Source organism: Passer montanus, unplaced genomic scaffold, assembly GCF_014805655.1.
Source record: "Passer montanus isolate IOZ18808 unplaced genomic scaffold, ASM1480565v1 scaffold31, whole genome shotgun sequence".
Taxonomy (NCBI): domain Eukaryota; kingdom Metazoa; phylum Chordata; class Aves; order Passeriformes; family Passeridae; genus Passer; species Passer montanus.
The window spans coordinates 10,383,038-10,398,747 of NW_024367819.1; the positions used below are offsets into that span (position 1 = coordinate 10,383,038).

Here is a 15,710-nt window from a genome sequence, read left to right on the forward strand (position 1 = left end):
TCAGGTTGGACATCAGGAAGAATTTCTTCACTGAAAGGAGGGTTAAGCATTGGAATGAGCTGTCCAGGGAAGTGGTGGAGTCACCATTCTTGGAAGTATTCAAGAAGCAACCGTACATGACAGTATGGTTTTGTTGACAAGGTGCTGTTCGATTGAAGGTTGTACTTGATGATCCTGGTGGTCTTTTCCAACTTAAATGATGGCCATTTATGTGTATTTAGCATTCCTTAGTCAATCCGAGGAGAGAATTGATTTGCATTGTTGGTCAACTGAATCTGAATGGATCACAGTTTGAATACTGTGAGTTAGAATATTAACAGCCTGAGATTTCTCTTCACAAGAGCAGGAGGATGATCCTGGAATCTGTGCATTCAGAGTAACAGAGAGCTGCACCAGATGCATAACTTGCCTGTTCTCCAAGGGACATCAAAGGGAAGTCAAAGTGGTGTAACAAATCAAATAGCTCCAGCTGAACCCAAGGATGGAAGTGTGCTGCTTGAATTCACCTTATCACAGTAATCACGTTGTTCTGTTTACTTCTGAGTCAATGCAGTCATGCAGCTGGCAGTTTTCAAAGTCATCAGCAGTTCCATGTAGAAGTGGTGGAAGCTTCTAGTTTTCCATTTCTGTTTTACAGAGAAATGCCAATGTCAAAAGCTGGGTGCTTATTACAAAATCTTGCCTTATTGTTTTAAATGCTGAAACATTTGTTTCATTGTCTTGTGCTCTATTTTTGCCCTGAATGCCTTTAAGTAGTGAGATTTTTTGGGTTTTTTTTTGAATACTGATTGCTTTGGAAGCCCAAAGATAAAACAAAAGTGCAGTTATATTTTATGAATTGCATCCAAGATACTGCGCATATGAATGTTTCTAAAAGAGAATTCCAGATAAAGATTTAACAATAACTTGACAGTTTAGCAACCGGAGAGTAATTTTCCTTTTATATACAGCCATTTCACTGTAGTGAAGTCTAATATACATCTAATACATAATTCTAACCACTTCTGTCTTTTTGGACTAGACTAAAATATGAACATGTTTCCAAAGATCAAGGGTACATATTCATTAACTTTCTTTGTGTAGCAATACAAATGAAAATTCAGTTGCCCCATGTTCTTCTGAAGCATCTAAAATTCCCTTGATTTGGGCTTATCTATTTCTTAAATACTATTATCTGTGCTGAATATGCAGGCTGAGTTGTAAAAGATGTAGGATGAAGCCAAATTTCTTTCTGTAAGTAAATAGCTTCATATTCTTGCCCTTCTCTGCAGATATTTTTTCAGAATGTAGTTACATATTATGCTGTAGTGTGGGAGAAAAAGCTAGAAATAGAAATAAAGAAGTTCAGTCTTAGCATATTTTGTCCTTCTATTAATAGTTGTCATGATACAAAACATCCAGAATAACTGAACAATCAAAATGACGTGGGTAAAACAGCTGCACTGAATTATTTGACCAATTGACTGTGAAAATGGATTATGGTGAGCACGAGGGAGAATACTTTTGATTGTGACAGACAACCTTATTTTCCATAGCTCATATTTTCATCCCTGCAATATAAAAACCTGAAAATGGACACTGGTTACATGTTGTTGTTATTACCCCAGTATGTAGCTGTGTATTTTTCACCCTTCTGAATGACATTAGTATCCTTTCCGCTAAAATACAAAATGGAATGAAAACCCAAACACTACACTACAAAACCAGGAAGCTAAAAGGAGATTTAAAGTTTTTTTAGTGATAACAGAGAGCAAAGGTTACTACCAATATTAGACTCATAGAAATGCATAATTTATTGAACATTTCAGACAACGTAACTATAGTAACCTTATTATATGAAACATAGCAATTTACATTGATTTGCTTAATATATAGCTGAATGGAAAACGACCTGAAAGCTAAAGTAAACTTTTCACTGGATCTTGAGATGAAGAGGTAGGTAATATTCCTGTTTAAAGGAAAACTTTCTTCCACAGAATTAAACACTCTTCTAACATGTTTGTCCACTACTGTAGCTTGGAAGTCTTGACAAATATTTAAAGAAAAGGAAAATAGAAGATGAATTAGGAACCTATCCTGTTTCACCCACTGGAAATCCAAACAAGCTGAACAGGTGGCATTTTTCTGAGTTTGTTAAGCAATTCCTCTTGCATGTCGTTTGTGCTTAGAAATGCATCTGTGCAAGGGATCTCTCTCTTACATTCCCATACAAAGTCCTTTGGTGTGAGACAGGATATGAATAAATTTTAATCTAAATGCCCAGTACATGATTTTGTAATAAATACATCTCAGCAATGCCTTGTGCCTAATGTGTTTACTGTCCTGAGGCACAGAAAGTTCTCTACCATGAAGATTTTAGTAGGGAATACTATGACAAACTACAGTGTGGTTCTGGTAGGAAAACTTCCTTTTAAAATTGCATTGCAGGATTGTGGGTTTGGTGTTTTCAGTTACTGTACGAACAATGTTAAATTTACGCTTCCAGCAGCCGTAGCCGTCTCTGCTCTTTTCTCGCGCCGCCTTTGCCGTGCCCAGATGCCCACGAGAGCGGGAGCACGGTGGGTGCGCACCGACAGGACAAGGGCAGGCACAGGCACCGACCCCACTCCGCCGTCCTCGGCCGACACCTGCGTCTGGATCATCTGTATCTGCATCTCTGTCTGTATTTGTATCAGTATCTGTATCGGTATCTATCTCCCCGATAAGGTCCTCCCGAACGCCCGTGCCCTTGGCAGCAGCTCTCCGCCGATGCCCGGAGCCCCGCGCTCCCGCACGCCGGCTGCATCCCCACCGTTCCCGGCATCCTTGCCACAGCCGCGCCGGGAGCACGGCGCTTCCCGCAGCCTCCCCGGCGCGCAGGGAGTTAACCGGGCCCGGGGCGGGGCGGTGCCGCCGCTGGCGGGAGGCGGCTCGGCCGCGGCTCCCCGCAGCCCGCCCGGGAACAGCGAGCCGCTCTCCTCGTCTCCCAGCGGCGGATCCCGCTGCCCCGGTGAGAAGCGCGTCCCGCCGTGCGCCCGGCAGCCCGCGGTCCGCTCCCGGGGGATGGCGGGGTGCCCGCCGTGTCTCTCAGCCCCGGCCGCCGGTCCGCGGGGATGGAGAGTGGGTAGGGAAGGGGGGCAGCGAGTGGGTAGGGAATGGGCGCAGGCGTCGGTCCGGTCGGGAGCTCTTTCGGCGGTGCGGCGGCATCCGGCGGATGGGGCCGCCTGCTCTGTCTGCGGGGAGCGCTCCGCCAGCAGCGAGGGGACCAGCAGGGTAAAACCAATTTTGCAGCGACTTCAGCTTTTCCTGATGATGGATGAACACCGAACAAGAGGTTTTCCCTGCAGAAACCGTTGACTGTGGGCTTCCTTCAAAAATGACGGATGGCGGGGGGAAATGAGAGGTGGCAATTATAGTGGGTCCTGCATGGGTTTAAAGCACCAGTCTGAGGATTTAGATGCTTAGGTGAGATATTAGGAAAAAATCCTTCACTCACTGTCTCACTGAGGATGGTGAGACACTGAAACAGGTTTCCCAGGGAAGTTGTGGATGTCCCATCCCTGGCAGTGTTAAAGGACAGGCTAGATGGAGCTCTGAGCAATCCAGTCTAGTGAAAGGTGCTCCTGCCCATGGCAGAAGGGTTAGAACCAGGTGTTCTTTAGGGTTCCTTCCAATCCATACCATTCTAGGATGTGCACACACCTTAAAACATGCTGTGCCTTTTCTTTATCTGAGTCCTGCTGGAAGCACATTATTGTTGAATGTCAAGTTTTGACTTTGGCTGAAGAAGACTGCAGAAACTTTTGTCATGTCTGTAAAAATTTCCATTTGGTTAGACAGCGTGAGAGTTTTGTGGTTGTAGATTAACTGGTTGCTTGTCAGCTGCTACCTACTCAGGGGTCTGCCATGGGAAACCTGCTTTATGCTCGCTCCTTCCTTCAGTTCCTGCCAAGACACCTGCAGCTGGGTGCTCTTGAGGGGGTAAGCTGCACCTTTGGACTGTCAGAACTTTGTTCTCAGCTTTTTGAAGTGTATTCACTTGTGTACCTGTTTCAAGTGCACCTGTGGTTACTTAGGGGATCAGAACCCAGAGCACTTAAAAATCTTGTGGATGCTTAGTACTGTGAACAACACCTCAATGTATATCATTGGTTTATTTGCAGCCATTTTTCTTCTTGCTTCATAAAAATCACTTTTCTGTTTCTTCTTCCTAGCTTCTCACTCCTCTTTATCAGAACTTGTGGCACTGTAGAAAGAAATGATATGTTTTTCCTGTAATGTGTGTGGTATGTGGTGCTGCCCAGTAGTAGCTGACTGTACTTCATACCACCATAAGAAGTGTAGTTGGTTATAAATGCAACTTTTATACTTCCCCTCCTTGACCACAAATGGTTGCATGCATTTAGTATACCTAGTACCTGTAAATTTGGGTCTACTTAATAAAGGTCGATATTTTCCATGAAGAAAACAAATTGTCCTTATAAATTTTAATACATTTCCATTATTCAGTAGCTTTTAACTGGCAGGTCTCTTGTTTATTTTGTTAGCTTGTGCACTTCATTAGAAAATCACATATGATGTAATTCTTTTGCAAGATCAATTTCTTCCTGTTTCCTTGTAGTGTAATCCTGGGGTTTTTAAGGATTACAGTCCTGTCTCTGTTATAATCTCTGTGCTGTCAGGTCTTTCTTAATGGAGGGTGGAGCAAAACATTATGATTCAATACTTCCCACAAGGGCATTCCCAGAAAGTACCCAACTTCGGCACGTAGCCTTAGTCACTTCTGAAAATAATAAATTAATCATCCTATAATTATAATTCTGTCCTTGGGCCACCATGAAAGTCTCAGTGATACATTTGTCTATTTAAATGTAAAGAAGAATGCAGCAGGGAGAAGGTTTTGCATATAGATTAAGGTAAAGGATCAGAAAAAAAGGTATTCAGGATAGATGATAAACTGGAGAGCTGTGGCTTTTTGAAGTCGTATTTTAGTTTCATGTTCCTTGTTTTATGCTGGAGAAAGAAGTGCTCTTAAGGCTAGTAGGAAGAATTTAATGAGGAGGATATTATGAGTAAGATGCTTCCTGGACTTGGGTTTCAGGTGTCTGCTACCTAGAGCTGAGCTTTGGAGATCATCTGGAGCCAGAGGTGGAAGGGGAGTGAAGCTGCTTTGGCAGTCACTGCTGTCACTGTTGTGTGGGAGGTATGGAGGAAAGAGCACCAATTAGTTAGCAATGAGACTTGCCTCTCTGTGGCCAGTGAACCTGCAGCTGTTCACCCCACAGAAAAGAGGTAGTGGCGAGGTGGGGGTTGCAATAGCAAGGGATTAATTTAGGCTTGAGGGGTTTGAAAGTGGTGATGCTCAGCAGTAAAAAGTGTAGATGCTCACTTTGTTTTTTTGCTTCAGTTATAAAAGCTGTAGTGTGGCTGGATTATTTGGGGAATTTAATATTCATGGTAGTTATCATCAATACAGAAGGTTTCTCTCTCTGTTAGTGCTTCCAGCTTTACAGATGGCACTATTCTGATGCACTTATATAATTTTTTTTAAATATAATTCTAGGTATAAGACATACATGGCTCCTGGCTCCTCAAATGAGAAGAAAACTGATGATGGACAGGCTTCAAAGTAAGATTGACAAATTAATTATTTTGTTGTGTGGGAGGTTTGGAGGAAAGAGGGTGAGTTAGTTAGCAATGAGACTTGCCTCTCTGTGGCCAGTGAACCTGCAGCTGTTCACCCCACAGAAAAGAGGTAGTGGCGATGTGGGGGTTGCAATAGCAAGGGATTAATTTAGGCTTGAGGGGTTTGAAAGTGGTGATGCTCAGCAGTAAAAAGTGTAGATGCTCACTTTGTTTTTTTGCTTCAGTTATAAAAGCTGTAGTGTGGCTGGATTATTTGGGGAATTTAATATTCATGGTAGTTATCATCAATACAGAAGGTTTCTCTCTCTGTTAGTGCTTCCAGCTTTACAGATGGCACTATTCTGATGCACTTATATAATTTTTTTTAAATATAATTCTAGGTATAAGACATACATGGCTCCTGGCTCCTCAAATGAGAAGAAAACTGATGATGGACAGGCTTCAAAGTAAGATTGACAAATTAATTATTTTGTCCAAGTTTACACTTCAACTTCCTCCCCAAACTCATTACATGCTCATTCAGTTTAAGATAAATTTTATGATAATAGTGCCAAGTATCCAGTAGCAGCTGTTTTGACAATTGGATGCTTTATTGCTTTACCACACCTATACAGAGTTGGCTAGCCATTTGAACTTCTCTCAACAGTGAATATTTCAAAGCAGGGTGATGTTTTTATTTTTTATTTTTTAATCCAATGAGCTGCTGAAATGCTGATTTTGGCTGCTGCTTCAAGAGTTCAAACAAATATTTCAGTGTGTTTCTCTAATCCTTACTTTAAGCTTATTTTACTAAAACCTGCTATATGCTTCTTTTGTCTTTGGATTTGTATTTTACTTATACCCTTAGAAGTTGTAGGTGCTTTACAACAGCTCTAGGGAAATAAATTTTCTGCTCCTGAACTTTGCATGCCAAGGATTTTTATCAAGCAAACTTTGCCTCTCCTGTAAATCCATGGCATTGATCCTATGTACACATAATATTATGCTAGTTTTTATTGCTCATTTTACTCCAGGGTCCAAGTGTGCAATCATATGTGTGGATAAGCTGAGCAAGGGGCCAATACACTGGCCCCTCAGTGTATTGAGGTGGTGGGTCAGAGAGTGCTGTTGGTGGGCTGTGAGATGAAAAGGGTGGAATATAGCTGCTGATGAGGAAGGAGGCTGTGTTTTCGCCAGGCATGAGGACAGTGGTATTACATGAATTTTCTTGAACTTTTAATAGAGGTCTTGCCTTTCCCCAATTTATTTCTTGGAGAGAGGCTTTTATTGCCAGTGTTCTCATGAGGAAGGAAATTTTTTTTTTGCTCGCCTGAGAATAGATTGTAAAATCATTTAAAATCATAGCCATCCTATTTGTATGTGACAACCATTCCAATGGACATCAGCACAGCCAGATATTGGATCTACACTAGTGTGTGAGCCAGTAAATAAATGTAGAGAGTCCCACAAAACTGAACAGGAATAATTCAGGAGAGGCAGCCTAGAAATTCTGCTAATAATGAGCTGGTGAATTCCTAGGTTGTCTGTGGCTTCATGACAGGCCATACACCTGCTCTTTAGTCCTCCCAGAGCCAAGCAGGTCTTTTGGAAGGAATAACAAAGGTAGCCAAAGCCTTTGGTTCCACCTCAGGCAGTATTTGTATGAAGGGAGGCAGATGGAGACCATGGGAGATGGAAGGGAATTCCTACTGAAGGGGTGAATGGGTGGGCAGCTCTTTCAGTTTTTGCTGAGGGTGATTGTCTGCGGTGGGCAGGGACAGATAGGGTGGGTTGGGATGACACCTCTCTCCTTGGTGGTGCGGCTGTTACTGGATAATTAATGATGTTGGAGAGAGACAATCAGGAGCAGAAGAAATTGCTATACTCAGAATATCTGGGTTGTAACTGTTTGTTTTCCAGGGAAGAGTTCAGTGACCTCAGCATGGGCATCTTGGCCACTGTAGACTTTCTGCATCCTGCACAGGCAGATAAGGCATAGGAAGTAATGGAAAGCATAGTTCCTTTCTGCCTTATCTCCTTTCTGAAGAGGAATTAGAAGGCAGATAAGATAACCTAGTAATCTAGACCATCTAAAATAGTGCTAAACACCTCTGTTTAGGCTTCAGAGCTGTTCCTGAGTTGTCCTAATGATTTTTTGAATGAAGTCCAGGTGAACTCTTTTGTTTGTCTCCTCTGACAAAGCAGTTTGAATTTGCTGAGCCATGCTGTGCCTCCACTGAGCCTTCATTAAGCTATTAAGTCATCTTCTTGTGTCTGGAAGCTATTTACCGCTTGATTCCATCTTTCAGAAATTACTTTGAAGTACTGGCCAGTGTTCTGCTTAAGCTTGTACTTATTGACTAGTCTTTTCCTACCTGTTTCAATTCAACTTAAAACATCAAGCACAGAAAGCAGACATTTTGTAAATCACTCAGCTTGTTTAGTTAGTCCACTATTGAATTTTACATGAACATGATCCCACAGGCCAAGTAGTTCAGGTTTCCCTCCTTGTCCTGTCATTTTCTGTCTCTTCAGATGGATTAGTTTTTATTTTATTTTTAAGATGCATCATTTCTTTACAAGAGGCACTTAGGAAGAAGTGAATTATTTTTACCTCTTCCTCTCTTTTCCCCTTTTTTTTTTTCCACTTTTATGGTTTTCTCTTTGCTTCAGATCTGCACTTTTCTTTTTGTTTTTCAGATCCTCTGTACCCTTGTTATCAGTTTCATGCCATAGGGTTTTTTTTTCTCCTGTCTGTATGACAGGATAAGACAAATTGCCAGAAATCTAGTTTGTGCTTGTCCATAAAGCCCAAATCATCCCAGCCTTCTCAGATGGCTGACAGAGTTTCCGTCAAAACAGAGGTCAAGTTTTGCTTTTCAGTTTTGCTACAGGTTGCCTCTGTATTATGGTGGGTTATTGACTTTTCCCTGGCCCTGCTCCCATTGTTCTGCTCACCAAAAAGACCCACTATGGTACCCAGCTTTAATACTATTTAAGATAATAAGATAAAGATTAAGATTCCACTCTTGCAAATGCATCTTGCCTCTGGTCTTCTCTTCATCAATTTCATCTTGTGTTGTGGAATTTAGGGTTTCTTTAACACAATGCACAAGTAACCAAAATAAGATAGTACAGGCATTTGTATGTGTGGCACTTGTATGCGTGGCATTTCCCAACTTTTGACTGCTTGACTTTGAAGAATTGTCATCTGTTCAATGTTTGTATATATTCAATATATATTTGTATATATTCTATACGTTTCACAATGCTGCTGTCCTGGTAGAGAGAATTTTATTCATCTCTGCAACCCTCACCTGGAGAAAATGAAAGAAGACATCCTGTACCATTTTGCTCTTGGGACCGGTACCCATGATTTTCCAACATTGTTTGGGGATGTAAAGGTAAGATGCTCTGCTTTGTTCAGCAAGCCTGAGCTTTTCTGCAGTAGGTGAAAGTGTAGCTGTCTTCAGAATAAGACTAAATGTGTCAGCCTAACAGCAACTGAGGAGTACATTCAAAAGGGGAAAAATTTTGTGGGTTCTTGTCACTTTTGCTATCCAACAAAGCTGAGGGTAATTGCTTTTGACTGTCTCATTTAATCCATTAAAAAGGCAAATGCTGTAGGGTCTACTCAGATACCACTTCTGTTTGTTGGGTCTTTATATCAATATTTGTCTTTCATTAGTTTGAACAGGTGAAGGCATTTGAGTGCTGTAGACAGCTTTTTCCATAATTCTTCTTCATGGCATTTTAGAATGATTAAGAGAAGCACCATATCTGGGGATAAATCTGTGCTAACTGAAGGCATTTGCATACTCATGTTGTTCTTTGACATACTGAATTACACAATTGATTTTGTTTTGTTGAACTCTGTCCACCCCAGTTTGTGTGTGTTGGAGGAAGTCCTTCCCGGATGAAAGCTTTCATTGCCTACATAGCAGAGGAGCTGGGGCTCGGGAGCCCGGGGTGTGACTACCCCAACATCTGTGCTGGCACCGACCGCTACGCCATGTACAAAGTGGGGCCCGTGTTGTCCGTCAGTGTAAGTGCTTCCCCTCGTCTGACACGGGACATGGTTCAGTTTTCATGCTGTTCAACATGAAAGCATGTTTCTTTTAAATACTTCACAGTCCTAAACAGGCTGCTCAAAACCATGCAGTCAGCTAATTAAGGATTCCTTTTCAGCCCTTTTTTGTAAGAGGGAAAATCTCCACTACCTTTGCTCCTTCTTGCATCCCTTTTTTTCTCAGTGTATTACTGAGGTGTTGCAGGAATGTCCTTACAGATTTTTTGAGCAGTTACTGTTGCCTTATCCCTGTTCTGTACCCTGAAATGGGGGAAAAAGTCACTTGGTGCATGTGGGGTATTGGAAAAATGTCTGTATCACACCTAGATCTATGTACCTGCAGTGGCACTGTCAAATGTGCTTAAGAGTAGCATTCCATGGGACTGGTGCTGCCAACCCATGTGTGCATTTGTATGAATTGAAGCATTCATAGCTTCAGTTTGTAGATAGAATTACATGCTTCAATTGCAATTGCAAAGCTCTAGTATTACTTTGCTTGTAATACTAGTATCTAGTATCACCCTTTCTTGTGAGCTGTAATTATCACAATATTATGAAAGCTAATGTGGATTTGTATTTGCTGAATGTCAAGACTAAACCACAGTGCCTGTGTTTTGAAAAAAATTAGCTTAACTATTCACTATCACTTAAGGTTGGTAAAAAATCAGAGTGGGATTTTTCTGGTGTTTAGGAAATGCTCCATGATGAAGTGCATTAGTCAGATATTGGGAAAGGACACTCTATACTTTTGAGAATGTAAATGTTCTCTAATTAATGATTTTTAGAAATACTGTATTTCATCCACAGTCTGCCAAAGCTAGTGGGAGTCTATTTGTACGCCCTTTCAGTACCTTTCTGTAGGCCCAGAAGCTGGGAGTTTTGTGGGAGTGAGTTAAGTGGCATTTGGGAGAATAGTATCAGGGAGGAGATAATGTCCAGCTGCTTCTTTCACATATATATTGTGTTGTTTATGTGAATGTGGAATATTAATTTGTGTTTCCTTTTCAGCACGGTATGGGCATTCCTTCTATTTCAATCATGTTGCACGAGCTGATCAAACTGTTGTATCATGCCAAGTGTTCTGACATAACCATCATTCGCATTGGCACCTCTGGTGGAATAGGTATTTCCCCTCTTGATTTATTTCTTCCTTTCTGCAAACCAAAGTGTCTTTGCAGGAGAGTAAAGCATCTCTCTGCATGTAAGACATTAATGGTTGGAACAGTTTTCCACAGGAGGTGCAGCATTCTGTAGTTTTGAAAGTAAAGGCAACATCTGCTTTTGCATAGGGAAAATGCACTTAAAGATCTGACAATGTGACAAGAAGGATGCTCCTGTCCTGTATGAAAATATAAGAAAGAAGTAAAAAAGGAAAAATTTCATTCTTTCAGAAATTACTTGTAATAATAAACTGAAGCAGCTAGGCATGGACAAAAAATTCTCTTGGTGGATTCAGAGGCAAAATTCCCACCTTTAAAAGAAGCAGGGTTGGGTCAACATGTATGTTTTATGTGTCTGGAAACCACTAGTTAACAGCATTGTGAAGATATATCTATTTCCTTTTGCTGCAGGTCTGGAGCCAGGCTCAGTGGTTATAACGAGGCAGTCTGTAGATGCCACCTTCAAGCCTCAGCTGGAGCAGGTTGTCCTGGGAAAGACGGTAATTCGCAGCACTAGCCTGGATGAGCAACTGGCTAAGGAGCTGATGCAGTGCAGTAAAGAAATCGGTCAGTTCCACACAGTCATTGGAAACACCATGTGCACTTTGGATTTCTATGAAGGTAAGGCTGGTGATAGACTAACAGGAGAATATTGGTAAACAGCGATAGATAAATATTGAATAATATGTTAACATTTGGCTTTCACTTCACTAACAATATGTGTTTCCTACTCTGGCTTGTCTCACAAATCTCAATTAAACTATTTTTCATCTACTTAAAATCAAGCATTGCACTTAGCAGTTGGCTGTATCAAACTTTTGGAGATTTCTCCCCAGCTTTAATAGATTCTCTGAAGTATATATAGTCTACTATACACTTCTCATGTACCTGTCAGGTATATCTGTCACAAAACTTACGTGATTTTTTTGAAGCATCCTAGGGAATTAGAGGAATGGGAATTATTTGTGACTTGTTTAGGGTTGGTTTTCTTGCACTGGTTAAGTACCTAAAGTAAATATTTTATGAAAAAAGGGTTGGAACTTTTTTCAGTTTGAGCAAAGCAGTGATCAGACAACCAAAGATAAGTTGCTGCGTTGTCAGTGCGGCTATGTAGGAGACACAAACCTGCAAGGCCTATTTTGGATAAACATACAGGTATTCAGGTGCTTTTCTGATCTCCCAAATCTAGATGTTCATTCAGAAACACCTTTCAAACCTTGTGAGAACAGAGTGTAAGTGGCACCTCATCCCACTTTCTCTGTCTGTTGCTGAGTAGGGGTCAAATGATCTTCATCGTCGTGCTCCAGCTTGGGCAGAAGCACACACTATCAGTTTGTGTTTCTCAGGCACCAACCACAGGTGCAAAAAACACTAAAAAAAGTGTCAGGGATGTTTTCAACTCATACAGCAAAAGCTGAGAACAGGATTGAGGACATTAATTTAGGAGTACATCTCCCAAACCCAAGAAGAGACTGAGTAAGATACAGTGTATTTCAACTGCACTGTACTTAGCCTGCTGCTGTCTTGTCTGTAGGTGATGTTCTTGAATAATTTGAGTAAAATTTTTCTTAGAATTTGCAACAGTATTAGCTAGTTAGCTTAAGAGACTCTACATCTCTTACCTTGGAAAATCTGTAAGTAATAAAATGTTCATCCTTTTAAGATAGGAACAGGAGAGCATTTTTAAGCCTGGTGGTTTTTTTAGACAGTGATTAAACATATTAAAAATGCAGTTCTTCCATACAACTTAATGTTTCTTGTGGAATTTGGTACTTGTTGTACATTCCTACTTGTTGTGGGAATGTACAACACACATTTTCCTGTTTATGAATTTGAGAATTGAAGCTGAAGAAGACTAATTAAATTACCATGATTCACCAATTACCATTAAGTTACCTGATTATAAAGAATACAAAAAAATATATATACGCTCTAGCAATAGCTAAGAATCACTTTGTCCTATTTGTCTTATGCACAAAAATAAAGAGTAGTAGTAAAAGCTGAGCACTGTATGGAGAAGACTGTAATAACTGGGTGTTTCCAAAATTGAATTTGGTCTGTAACTTCATCACTCTGAAATGTTCCATAAAATTACTTTCTAGGACAGGGCAGGTTGGATGGTGCAATCTGCTTATATGATGAAGAAGAAAAGCTGCAATATTTGAAGAATGCTTATGAGTCTGGTGTGAGAAACATCGAGATGGAGTCTTCTGTATTTGCTGCAATGTGTAATCTCAGCGGTGTCAAAGGTAAACTAACTTAGTCACATTATTCTAGCAATAGGAAATTTTCTGCATTGCAGGGGGTTTGTGGCTAAAAACTGCACAGAATGTTAACATACCTTCTGTACATATATATAAAATATATTTCTGCTTATAATTTTGTTGCTATCATGTTTTGATTTGTGTCAGTTGTGTCACAACTTATCATGATTCCTCATGCACTTTTTACACAGTTTACTTCTGTCATTTGCTATTCCAGCCCATGGCAACCATGTAAATCATTAAAGTACCTAATTAACCTACGGCATTAATTTGTTTTTTCCAGTTAGCTTTTGAAGTTTATAGAAAGCAACTGCTTAGTTTAAACAATCAGGTGATTCTCAGATCTATATACATGTAACTATACTCAATTTCTATACTTTCATATCAAATGGAACGTTTTCTGTAGACTTAAGACTATAATTCTTAAACAGTTGAGGATTTCTAGTAGCATCATGAATAAATTGTTCCAAATCATAAAATGAGTTAATTTTTTTATGCATGCTAAATTAAAAATAATGTAATACAGTGTCTTTCTTCTTATCATGTTAACTGTCTTCTCTCACTTTCCTTAGTAAGGAATATGCTGATTTAAAACACTGATGTTTCTAAAACTCCTTTAAGCTTGAGGATGTCAAATGATTAAATATAAGCAAAAAGGTCATTATATCAAACACATTCAGTTCTTACTGGCCTGAAAGGGTTTAAAAACCCAACCAGTATTATCCCTGAGCAATTCAGGAGGCCCTTTGCTGTCTCTGCTTTGTAGGCCTCTAATATGTATTTACTGTTTGTGCTCTGCAAATTGCCACTGGCAGAAACTCCAGACAGAGCAGAGTTACAAGGTTGAGTGACAGACCTGAGCTTGAGTGAAAGGAGAGGTTTTGCCTTTGGCTCTGATGACTGCATATGAGGCCAGCATATGAATCTGAGATGATCCATGGGTTCCTCGTGTGCTTGCAGTGTTCCCTGTCCATGAATGTGGAGGCAGCTTATCTGCTGCTTCCTGAGGGATGGCACCTACAGCACAGGCACTCCGTGCAGGACTGTAACTGGCTCTGCTAGAGCCGTGTGCCAGGCACTTCCTACCAGGCATGACCTGGGTACTTGTGAAATACACTTCCTATCAGGGAAAACATAAGAATCATGATATAACAGTAAGTGTCTGCAGCTGACTGAGAGCTCTGGCTTTATTGTTAGTGTAGCAAGCAGTTCTCTTAAACTATTTCTACCTTGTATCATCCACAGCATGCTAGTCCCCTTGCATCTCATGGTAGTGCACGCTCTTTTTGGGGATTTGTTTTCTCTTGTGTTTCTGTTCTTAGTGGTTTGTTCAAATGTTTATGCTTTTGGACTGTAAAATGCAAGAGTGTAATTCCTAACTAATGCTGTCTTTTAATTTCTAGCTGCTGTAGTGTGTGTCACTCTTCTGAATCGACTCGAAGGGGATCAAATCAACAGCCCACATGAAGTCCTTGTGGAGTACCAGCAGAGGCCGCAGAAGTTGGTGGGATATTTCATTAAGAAAAGTCTTGGCAAAGTATGAAGTATCCATCTCGTGTTTTAGAGAAGGAGAAGACCTTTGTATAGACCTGGTTATGACTTCTGTGCATTACAGGTGTTTTTCCTCAGAATAACTTACAGCATTCCATGTGTCGGTGGAAGTTAATCATTTATGTCACTGTTCTTTGGGAACTGAATGTGCTGAAGGACTTCAGTTAAGTTTTACTTAGTTATGCATTGCTGGATAGAAAACTCACTTTTCTGTGAATTGGAAAGCAGATCTGTCTGTGAAGGACAAGACTTTGATAATACATGAAAAAGCTTTATTTATCTCTGCTGTAAAAGAAAAACTAGAGAGAAAATCAAACTTTATGGCCAAATACATGCATACCAGCAAATTAACTTAAAAATCTGAATAATTTTCTTGTTGTTATAAACAGTTATATAACTTATAATTGTCTTTGTTGCTTCACTTGTAAATAAAACTTAAAGTGAATGCAGGTTTTTTTTTTGCAGACTTTGACAAATAAACAATACTATTTTCATATATTAAAATTTCATGGAATTGCAAAGTGTGGGACTGAAGTTTCTAAGCATTAAGGACTTGACACTGAGCTGTTGAATATCTGTACTGCCTACATACTATTCCAGCAATATTTTAACTAAAGAATTGAATCAATACCCAGGAAATATTTATGCATTAAGTAATTTTGCATTGAGATACTAGCAATCTTTTCCTGAAACAAGCCTCCTGCTTATGAAGAGGAACTGAAGGCATCCAGGAGATGCACAGCATGTTCACAGGCCTGTATTATGGTAGCCCTTTTCTTTTCTTGCTTTTACTTAGTTTATTTTTTTTTAAATTGGTATTCATCTCCATTCTCAGGATGTAACACTCACTGTTGCAATGGTTCCCAGTTCTTCTGAAGAACCAGAGTATACCTGCTAGTAGTACATGCCATCAAAACCCCTTCTGCCACTGCAGTTTTTTCCACTAATATTGGCCAAAGTGTTTGGGATTTTTTAAAAAATCATACTCCTTGCTGCTTTGCTGCTGTGGTTTGAATGTAAACACATGGATACATGGTCAGTTAAAGAAAATGTGTTTATCTC

General features: G+C 40.3%; 1 protein-coding gene across 7 annotated transcripts; it reads left to right on the forward strand.

Annotated features, from left to right (window-relative positions):
* Positions 1 to 2,876: 2,876 nt before the first annotated feature.
* On the forward strand, positions 2,877 to 15,093 carry UPP1 (uridine phosphorylase 1). 7 transcript variants are annotated; one of them, XM_039714901.1, is made up of 8 exons: positions 2,877 to 2,989; positions 5,543 to 5,608; positions 8,891 to 9,008; positions 9,491 to 9,649; positions 10,682 to 10,796; positions 11,245 to 11,454; positions 12,936 to 13,082; positions 14,501 to 15,093. In XM_039714901.1, exons 2-8 carry the CDS (start codon positions 5,556 to 5,558, stop codon positions 14,638 to 14,640), a joined length of 942 nt encoding a protein of 313 aa, XP_039570835.1. In that variant the 5' UTR covers positions 2,877 to 2,989; positions 5,543 to 5,555; the 3' UTR covers positions 14,641 to 15,093. The 7 variants fall into 7 exon arrangements, with proteins under 7 accessions (XP_039570835.1, XP_039570836.1, XP_039570833.1 ...); XM_039714902.1 differs by lacking the exon at positions 5,543 to 5,608 and adding an exon at positions 6,006 to 6,071 and having other exon boundaries at positions 2,969 to 2,989; XM_039714899.1 differs by lacking the exon at positions 2,877 to 2,989 and adding an exon at positions 2,990 to 3,103.
* The last annotated feature ends 617 nt before the right edge of the window (positions 15,094 to 15,710 follow it).

Bases quoted from the DNA above. Each gene is read 5' to 3' on its own strand.
- UPP1 (XM_039714898.1), top strand. From the start codon at position 3,194: ATGGGGCCGCCTGCTCTGTCTGCGGGGAGCGCTCCGCCAGCAGCGAGG. The intron at 3,253-5,542 runs GTAAAACCAATT...ATATAATTCTAG, and splicing joins GCAGCGAGGGGACCAGCAGG to GTATAAGACATACATGGCTC. The intron at 13,083-14,500 runs GTAAACTAACTT...TTTAATTTCTAG, and splicing joins TAATCTCAGCGGTGTCAAAG to CTGCTGTAGTGTGTGTCACT.